This window comes from Zea mays, chromosome 8 (genome assembly GCF_902167145.1).
Source record: "Zea mays cultivar B73 chromosome 8, Zm-B73-REFERENCE-NAM-5.0, whole genome shotgun sequence".
Lineage (NCBI taxonomy): Eukaryota > Viridiplantae > Streptophyta > Magnoliopsida > Poales > Poaceae > Zea > Zea mays.
The window spans coordinates 84,202,161-84,212,786 of NC_050103.1; the positions used below are offsets into that span (position 1 = coordinate 84,202,161).

General features: G+C 43.2%; 1 protein-coding gene and 1 pseudogene across 1 annotated transcript; both read right to left on the reverse strand.

Annotated features, from left to right (window-relative positions):
- Positions 1 to 2,019: 2,019 nt before the first annotated feature.
- Positions 2,020 to 5,070, reverse strand: LOC103635479 (cold-regulated 413 inner membrane protein 1, chloroplastic-like; annotated as a pseudogene).
- A 967-nt stretch (positions 5,071 to 6,037) lies between these two features.
- LOC103637062 (heat shock 70 kDa protein 15) lies at positions 6,038 to 7,956 on the reverse strand. Its single transcript, XM_020542622.3, has 5 exons — positions 7,366 to 7,956; positions 7,061 to 7,273; positions 6,554 to 6,748; positions 6,330 to 6,476; positions 6,038 to 6,227 (listed from the first exon to the last, which is right to left on the reverse strand). The coding sequence occupies exons 1-5, from the start codon at positions 7,552 to 7,554 to the stop codon at positions 6,057 to 6,059; spliced, it is 915 nt and encodes a 304-aa protein (XP_020398211.2). The 5' UTR covers positions 7,555 to 7,956; the 3' UTR covers positions 6,038 to 6,056.
- Positions 7,957 to 10,626: the final 2,670 nt, after the last annotated feature.

Here is a 10,626-nt window from a genome sequence, read left to right on the forward strand (position 1 = left end):
CAATTTTTTCAGTAGAAAATCATCAAAATGCAATTAAATTCACAAATATTCTAGTTTCGACTGAAAATTACAAATAAGTTGCGAAAACTAATAAACGTTCTAAACGAAGATAACATCAACTCTCCACATGAAGATAAGCTTAAGTCCCCACATGAAAATGATAAACAATCTATTAATTTGGTATAAATTTGGATATTATTTCACTGATTTTGACATGAGGACGTGTTCAAACAAAAATGTGATGTACTACAAAGTTGTAGATCTCTTTGAGCTCTACGGTTTTCATATAAACTTTTTCATATGTAAAATTTGTGATTTTATAACCATATTATGTAGAAAAAGAAAAAATGGGTATGCGAAACCCGAGTACCCGTATCTGACCCGAATATTCGGGGTATTTATCAGGTAGTCCACACATCGTATCCGACATGAATCTGAAGTTGCAGTATTCGGCTATTACCCATACCTGTACTAGGTATAAAAACACCCTGTATAAAAAACAGGTATTTATACTATCCGTACTTGATACCCGACGGGAATACCCGACTCGTTTCACCGCTAGATAAAAGAGCTACCTAGGTCCATGCATCTGTGTCGTTCATTTGTGTATAGTCTCGATATGTGTCCTTTGTGGGAGAAATCTCTCCACATACATCTTCAATTTTGTACTACATATAATGCATATAGTAGAAGAATGTTTGTGAAGATAGAGCCATGATGAAGCAAGGGTGCACTCACTACTAAGAGTGTCGGCTATACGAATAAGAGCGTCCAATTTAGAGTGTCGGCTAAGAGTGTCCAATTTAGAGTGTCGGCTAAGAGTGTCGGTCAAGAGTGTCGGTCAACCGACACTCTTATACTAAGAGTGTCGGCTTATTTCAGTAAGAGTGTGGATTTTTGGCCGACACCGTTTGCCTTTTTTCTTGTAGTGACTAGTGTCAATGGTATCAGTTGTTTTCCTCCAGCTGGCTACTAGGGGCATGAGTTCATTATTGCTACAAACCCTTGGCTATTGGTCATCGTTGAACCATACGCAAAGGCTAGAGATGGAAAATGTGCCTCCATCTATAATTCCTATTGGAAATTCTTTCATTACTAGGTGGGTGCCCGTGCGATGCCACGGAACACAAATTGCGAGTCTCCAACAGACTTAGTTACTGGAACCAAACACCCCCTAAAAGCATCATCTCCTCTGTAGATACCTTTGCATAGCCTGGGTAATTCCATCTTCAGAATTTGAGCTATTTGGCACATGTTTATTTCGGCTTCTTACCGCCAGAATTGGCTTCTGGCCGCTAAATGTTTCGTTTATTGTCTCGTTTATGTTAAAATCATCTAAATCAATGTGAATGTATAATCCACCAAATCATCACGACACAAGAAATACACCGCTTTACTAAACTCAAACCATAAAGCTCAAACCGTGTAGACCCATTTATCTTACTTTACAAAGCCTTGCCTGCTTAGTATTCGGACTCCAGCGCTTTGACTGAGTGTAACGCTTTGAATATGTCCGGGGTGTTGCCCTTTTCTGTGATACGGGCGCGCATAAACACGGAGCTGAAACTTGTTTGCTTTTTGAAACATAGAAACAGGAGAAACCTCATTTTCGCAATATGGCATGGAGTCCAGAACTTCAGATGTGGGCATTTTGGCTTGCTATGGTGGACACAAAGGTTTTGAGGCAACGAAACGGTATACAAATAAAAGACCCTCCGATAGCAAGATTACATCATCTGGAGTTGTTTATGCAACTGAGGGTCATCGATTGCAAAGTGCCCTCGAGCCAAAAACATAGAATTGATTGTCAAGTCCACATGAATCTTGAAATGGACACGGGGGAATGAAACCGAAAGTCATTAATGGAATGAGAAAACCGGAGTGGATTGTAGAGGCTAAAATTTTCTTCTTATTCAAAATTAAATAAGAATGAGATTTTAGCCCCTCCAATTCCCTACCAATTCCCTACGGTGGTTTTGTGGCTTCCAAATTAGTCCATGCAAGAAACCAACAAGAGAATTAACATGCTGAGAGAACTCAATAACCACCAAAGAGCACTAACATGGAAGGATATATCAGTGCATATGTTTTGGGAAAGAGAACTCGAATGTTGCATTACAAGGTTAAATTTATTTGTCCTTCTATACGCACATAATGAGAAGCAAATTCATTCCAACTCATTGCAAATCAGAATAGCAGCATCAAGGGCACAATCATGATGCAAATGATGGCCAAGGTCGCAACAATGGATCCCTGCTCGAAGGCTTTGCCTGGGCCGCCCACCCTAGTGAAGTGCTGGAAGGCGAGATACGCAGCTATGACTAGTGACAGTACGACACCACCTTGAGTTCCCCTGTAACCACAATTTGGAAATCAGAGGATTCAGTATACATGAGCAAAAAAACAATGATTTTTCAGTTCATGAAAATAAGCATTTTTTTCCGGGAAAAATCAACCAGATTTCATAAGGGAACTTGAGAATATGAAAGTCAACATGATAATACTTCAAAGTATGCTACCACTACAAGTCTCGGGGTGTCCCCACCCCACCCCCCAAAAATTGTCTCAGTGGCATGTAGGTTAAAAGTCCTTATCGAAGAAAATGTGGGTTCAAGGTATGTTGTATGGCTTCTGATCAGGGTGTCAACTTAAAAAAAGTGGATTGGTTCTATATCAATTATTGATCAGATATATAGACATAAGTGCTTCCTGCTATTCACAATAACACAATTCAGTACTACAATGAAAAAAATGGTTACTACTTCGTTAACCAAAATGTTCTTGTATTTAGTCTGTTCATTTGGCTTTAATCCATACCGTCTTGTACTGCTTCTACAATGTTTGTCTCTATAGCAACAGTAGTCTAAACAACCGGCTTTACGTTAGTTAATAAAAAGTTGTGTAAACAAAACTTCATCATGATATGCATTAGGGCCAATGTTAAAATCTTCCATACCTCAGATCCATGAATTGGTAAGGAGCAACACTCACAAGCAGCATTGTTGACAGTGGAAGCTCCAGTTCACCTACAATAATAAACAACTGGGTAGACCTAAACATAGATCGGTTCAGAACCGATGCTACAAAGAGGTGAACTGCCTTCAAGCTTGCTATCATACGATTACGATAGATACTTTATAATCTCCATTTTCCTTTTTTTCTTGAATCATACAAATGAATGATTTCAAAGAAGTAATAAAATTTGTTCAGGTTGGGCACATAGTCTACTTCGTTCCTTCAAAAAACATAGTATTCAGTTATCTCAAAAAACAAGTACACATTTGGTTATTAGCAGACAGAATGAATCTAAAAAGTACTCTTATATGAACCATGTTTGCTACTCTACCTGGAATGAAGAAGAATAGACGCACCAACAGAGCAAGAAAAGCAGTCCACTGACCATAGTCACCCCTAGATATGGTTGTTGGTAACATATTATAATTAGGAACAGTATAGTACTTTCACCAAAAATAAGAAGCATATATATTGTATTCTAGATAAAGAAAGATAAGAAACACAGGTATCGAATAATTCTTTCCATAAGTAGCAGTATCTTACTTGATCCATGAGATTATGCAGCAAGGTGCCTGAAGAGCAAAAAATGGCACAAGGAAAGATTTGTGTATGGCAGCGCCTTTAGCAACTAATAGCACTCTGCAAAAGATAAAGAATAGTTAACATTGTTCAAATAAGAATCTGCAGAGTTATGCTGTTATTTGCAGTGAATATGTCCCATAATCCCAGGTGTTCCCTGGAAGTCCTAAAATGGTTAGGAAGAAGTTACATTTCGAAGTGTATGTGGCGATTCCCCTCTTTTCAAAAGACTGTCCAGTGTCATGCTAGGGAAAGGCAGCATGAATCGCATGACCAGCTATATCTATATGACAGCTCATCAAAGATCTGAATCATGATTAATTCCACTTTTTACATGTTAGTTCATCCTCTTCACAGTATGAGCAGGTCTAATATTTGGAAGATCACAAGCATGAGGTAAATACGCACATGCTAAGTGGTCACCCCAAGAGGACAAACAATACTTGGAAGACCAAATGAAATTATGTTTGAAGACATTGGACTCGTATCTTTCCATGTTGGAAATGAATACCATAAGTGTGTGCGGTTTCATCTCAATCCATGTGGATTGAAGAGGATTTGGTGGATTTAAATCTATAGCAAGTCAAAAACTCTACTATTTTTTCCAATCTCATCCAATCCATGTGGCGTGGCGTAGGAATAATCGAACAAGGCCTAATTAGGTTGACATTTGTTTTTCACTGGTTTGAGCACTACGAGTTGGAAGTGCTAGCTACTACCAGAGTGGTGACGGCATATGCCAATGTAGCACCTGAGATTCCTCAGCAAAAAAATATAGCGCCTGATGTACTGCCCTTGCAACATGAATAATGAGACCACATGTCACAACATTACACATCTGACAGGCGTATACAGCTACCAACATGCCAAACTCGACTAATAAGAAGGCAAATAGCTCAGGATCCTTAATAAGAAGGCAAAATAACAATAAATCATATTTTCTGAACGTGTAAGATAGCTCGTGCCCATCACAGTCACACGATGCCTAAAAAAAGAGAGAGAGCGGAGTGGACAGAAAGGGACTTTTTGTTTGGACGTTTTGGGTGTCAGGATAGGGGGCAGGTGAGGCACTCACGCGATGGTTCCGGCGGAGATCCACTAGATGGTGCGCGCGCTGAGGTGCGCCAACGACTGACACACGGCGGCGGCCCCCCTGCTCCGGCACGGCTGGGCCGCTCCCAGCGGCTTCGACGGCAGCGAGGCGCATCCCCTGCACAAATGCGCGTCGGATCAATGGTCCCACGAAAGTTGCAGGTTTAGTTTCGCCGAGAACGCACAACCGCCGCAGCCTCGGCCTCAGCCTCTGCCTCACCTGAGCGCGCCCGTCTCCGCCTGCACGGCGACGCGCGCGACAGGGAGAGAGTCGTCGTTCCCTGCCGCTGCCGCTCGCACCCTCAGCCGTGTCGGCGCGGCGGCGGTGACGGCAGGAGCAGGGATCGCGAGCCGCATAGAGATGGACATTCTCGATCTCGCGGCGCAGACGATGTGGTGGCGTGTCTAGCGTCTCGGAGAATTCTCTATCCATGGCTCAAAATTATTTGAGAATTCTCTATCCATGGCTCCATACCAAACTCGAGACAAAAACTCCTATGCACTTCCAAAATAATCAGGATAGGTAGCATCAGATGACCAGATAACATCGAGTTCACAGAACAGAACAGATTGTAGTGCACAACAAGCAGATAAGAAGGCTAACTGGACAAACTTGGCTCAATTGTGAATGCACGGATTGAACTCGTTACAAAGAGAACTTACCTTCATCATTCTTCCTTATCTCACTTAGCCCATAAAACCTGTATTAAATAGGTTGCTTGACATTTAATATTTCAATGTTGTCAGGACTATATTGTATAGGACCTTGAAGGAGCTGACCATGTGACAGACCTTGATCATAGCCATGTTGCCGAGTTGAAGATATTAGGACTATATTAAACATAGCTGCATATAACATCAGGTACACAATTTTGCTCTCATTTTTATAAAATAAATACGTACCAAAGGTCTCAAACAACAATACTCAATTTGAATGGCACACACTTCAGAGAATACGATATTATGATGACATCAAACTTATCAAATATCTATAAAAATAAATTTAATAATTATGAGGCATAATAAATATCAACAACTAAAACAGGAAATATTTTTTTATAATATAGATGCTAGTTGGTTTGTTGTATGGGTTCTTCATTTCTATAATCATCAGGTATGTTTTGAGTTATCTTAACCTTTGAGATTGAAAATAACTAATTCTGAAACCTTATTTTCACTCTGAGCCTAATCATAGCATCTGTACATACGTGAATGGTAGGGAATGGCAGAACAGGGAATGGGCAGCCTACCCCTTACTAACTTAATAAGTAGTAGAGATTTACCTCTTCTACAACACATGCTTGGAAATAAATCACAGGGCATGACGACCATAACAAGGAACAGTCTAGCGCTACTGAAACTGAAGATTACTAAATGGCACTCTGCCCTACCTTCTGTTTCTCAGATATGTCGATATGGCCAAACTTTTGGTCACTGGACAAAGCAGCCTCTCTGAAACTGTTGATGCAGTAGACCAGTTGATCTACAGAGGAACCCCTTTCTGTTGACTCCTTGTACCGTGCCTCAATTGGGTCACCAATCTGCAATTGAAGAAAACTTGTGTCATCTAAATTCACAAGCATGCAAGAAGTCTCCGCGGGCGTTGACCAAGCAATGCTGTAATTCAGTGCATATAGAAATACCTTATTAAGATCTTCCAGTTTAGAAATATAGACTCCCTTTGTCTCATCCTCACCATCTTCATACAGCCAATCTTCAACCTCCCGAAGCTTTCCAATCAACCCTTCCTTCTCCTCAGGTGTCACAAAATCGTTGTATCTATCGTAGAGCTAAATACAATAAAAAAGAACATTAGATACTGTTTATATTCACAAGGAAAACCATCAAGGCATGCATCTCCACATACCTTGTTACGCATGTCATAGACATAAGCTTCCACAACATTTTTCTTCTCTTTGGTTTCATCCATTACTCTGTCCTGAAGAGCCATCTCATACTCTTTCTCTACAGCCTTCTGCAGGTCAGCTACAGCCAAGGCACCATAGACCAACGCATGGACCGGAACAGAAGTTCTCTTAACTTTCCTTTCTGATGGCTCAACCTAAATAAAATATATATAAGAAGCAAATCAACAAATTACTAACTTCTCATCCAAAGCATTCATGAACCTAACAAGAGAGCAAGTATATAACTTGCATGAAACTAATCCGTAAATTTCTAACACATGATCACAACAAGAATGGTAGCCTCCAAAATTGACCGCCTGCTATGCCATCTCAAGATACGACAAGCAGTCAGAATAAACAGAAAACCCCCATTATGGAAGGTCGCAACAATCTAAAAATCATCAAATCCATCAGCATGCTGCAAACAAAATAGGATTTTTCCAAAATTTGTGAAGAATATATCACACCTTTGCATCAGTTTCCATTGGAACAGATTTTTCCTCGGGATTTTCTGCTCCATTTTCAGCTGCAGGAGCAGCCTCAGTAGTATCAGGCTCATGCACATTCACATCAGTTCCAGAGACAGGATCACTTGGTGCATCATCTGTGTCCATCTTTGTAGTATCCTTTGGAGCTTCATTAGCAAATGAGACTGGAACTGCCACATCCTCCTCGAGCATCTGCATGCAAAAATAGCAAAAAAAAACAGTGTTGGGAACACACTACAACTATCCCATAGAAGGCTGAATGATTGCCTAGCCTGGCAACTTACCATAGCTGAATCAACTGTGACAATCCCGTGGATGTTGAGACCGCTACCCAGGCTACAGCATAGGAGTATGACCTCAGGAGGTGGTGGCCCCGCAGCTGATTGTTGGTTCAAACTTATGAGGTCCGATGCAAGGATGCGGGGCGGATGGGATGGCTCGGGTCGGTAGTGTAAGAGGAGAAATCTGTGCATACAACAGCAAGGAAGGCGGGGAGGCGGCCCAGTACTGCTCCTCCACGACGCCCTCTCGGCGGTCGCGCCAGTCGACCTCCACGGTGGAGCGGCGCTCGCAGGCCGCCTCTGCCTTGGAGTTCACGCCCATCTTCTTTGGCATCTGGGTCCTGTCGTGTGGCGGCTGGTGGCGTGGCGCGGGCCTGATGTGACGGCCGAATGGGCCGAAGGAACTGCAATCTGGACTCTGTTGTGCGTTTTAGGGGAATGGAGGGAGGCGAGAGCAAGAGCCGGCGGCGGCGCGAAGCCGAGGTGGAGGAGGGAGAGGATATCACCGACAAGGACCGAGATGGTGGGGCGGCTCGTGAGGGGATGGGGGGTGGCGACGCGCGCGAAGCCAAGGTGGAGGAGGGAGAGGATCCGGACTCGTCGAGCGCGCGACGGAGGGGCCCGCGTTCGGGCCGGCGGCGTCGCAGCAGAGGCGCACGAAGTCGCGCGTACGGCACTGCGCCGGCGCCAGACTCCCGAATCCGCGTGAGCGCCGCCTCCATCTGCGTGGCTCGCAGCACCTTGCGCGCCTCCTCCACCGTGAGGCTCGCTGCGGACAGCGCCGCATCCGGCTCCCGCTTGGCCGGCGCCAGCGCCGGCGCGGGCGACACGAGGCCGTCGAGGTTGATCCGTGGGAACGCGACGCCGACCCCGAGGTCCCGGATCCGGTCGGCCAGGGGCATGAAGCGGTCGGGCGGCACGGCGGGGCAGAATGCCGGCTGCTCCTGCAGGAACCGCCGGAGCCCGAACGTCGTCGGCGCTCAACCGCACGGCGGCAAGGAGAAGGCGAGGCGGTGGCAGGACCTTGATGACCACGCGGAGGCCGAAGCGCGTGGGCCGGCGCCTCGGGAGGAACATGGCCGAGGATCCCCCGCCGCCAGTGGAGGAGAGGGAGGGGGACAGAGCTCGCGGAGGTTGGCGAGGTAGTCGTAGCCATCGTCAGAGGCCGAGCTCCAAGATCTCGCGGCGGTTTCGTGCGGTGAGCCGCGGGGGTTACGACCGGGGCAGACATCGATCTGGAGAGGGGATCACACGGGGGAGGGGGAGGGGCATCGGGGTGGAGAAAGAACCGGGAATGGGAATGAGAACGGTAGAAACAGGAATGGGAATGGCAGAACCAGGAATGGGGCAGCCTACCCCTTAGAGTCTTAATAGGTAGTATAGATTGTATAGGACGGGGAAGTTTTTTTTCCTCCCACGAAGATGTAAAAATGGAAAAAAATCTCCCTCCGATGCGTAAATGAGGATGGGCCCATCTTCGTTCCCCATGGGCCCGTTAAACTTACACGTGACGATATTTTCGTCTGATTGTTAATGAAAAAAATAAATAATTATCTTATCAAGAGATTACTCATTATACAAATATGTTCATTTTGATGTACACAGAATGATTTCTTACATCTGACAATATGTATAAGTGCAATATTTTGTATTGATAACAAAGGATGTACAACCAAATTATAACTTAAGCGGGGATGGGGATCCACATCGGGGATTTTTTTTCCTCATGGGGAACAGGGATGAGAAATAAATGTCTACCACAAACGTTCGTCGGGATTCCCACGGGAAAATTTTTATCGCCGAGACGAGGATGAAGAGCTATTCTCCTACGGAGAATTCCCGGTTGCCATCACTAGCATAGACTCATCATGGCTCGTATCAAGCATAATTGCTCTTCACCCCGTATGGCATGCAATTGTATCTTTGAGATCCTATTCGGATGCTAGAAGAATGTCTGTGACTGTGAGGTGTTATATAATAACAGTTTTTATAGACTTCAATGACAATATTGACTTAATCGGTAAAAGATTGTAGTTCTTTTTTTAAAAAAAGGTCTTTGTTACTTTAATTTCAAATTTATTCTAAGATATTTGTTATCTTATATTCTATCTAACCTAATTTTTTCTAAATTTATATATGTTATTGTTCAATGGTGTAAGAATTAATTTGAATAATTTACTCTTTTTTATAGTTTAATTAATTTCTATTTGCCTAGGGAACTAAACTTTATGAACGGTGTACTATCTACGAATCTGAATGGGTACAGCTCTACCATGTACGACGTGCTTGCCATAAATTTTCTAAATAATTTTCATAAAGGGCAAATAATGTTTAGCATCTTTACCAACAATTTCTGAACATTCGTAAACGAGCCGTCACATGGTAGGAATGAAGGCTCCATTACTGCAGGTTGAAAGTTGATTTGGTAAGCTGGCTATATATAAGATGCATGCCTTCTGGATGTTAAGCTATTCACATATGTGAGCTTCTGGGCATGTGAAGCATCAGCAAGCTAGATGGGCAAGCAAGGTGGAGATTTGGCTGCTGATGTATACTATACTGTGGTCCACGGTGTAGCTGAGTATGAACCATGTCATCCTTGTGTCCATGAGTAACACCTTATATTCAAGAGTCAAGAGCAATGAGCATATGCCTTACTCTAGGGTAGGAAGAAATTTTGTGGGAGCTGGTCTCCATTCCTACCTCCATGCACCATATCATTGCAGATTGGGGACACCTAGCTCGTCACATAAAACTTGGTTGGGCCACGAATGTGAGGACGGATAAACGACACTGTTCCATGGAAGGATGCTGTTACCATAGACCCTATCGAAATTTTCATCCATGGTAAGATCCTCATGGGTATTATGGTTATGAAGCCAGAAAATGGTATGTACTACACGTACTCAGAGCTAACTTTGGTTTTGTACTGGAGTTAGTCTTGTCATACTACCCACGCTAATTTTCTCTAATCCCATCGATATGTTAGTGGAGTTTTTATGTATATTTATTACTCACTCTGTTCTAAAATATAGTTATTTATAGCATTCTTTTTTTCCATTCACATCTGAATAATTGATAATAAATATAGACATACATACAAATTATATTCATCTGTTAATTAATGAATATATATTTAGTGTAAAACAAATTATATTTTGGAACGGAGTAATTTATTAGCAAAGGCATGCATAAGAAGGATAGACGAACTGCTTGCCAGCCTCTGGAGGTCGTTTTTGTTCGTCTGCGAAAAACTGTGACTGT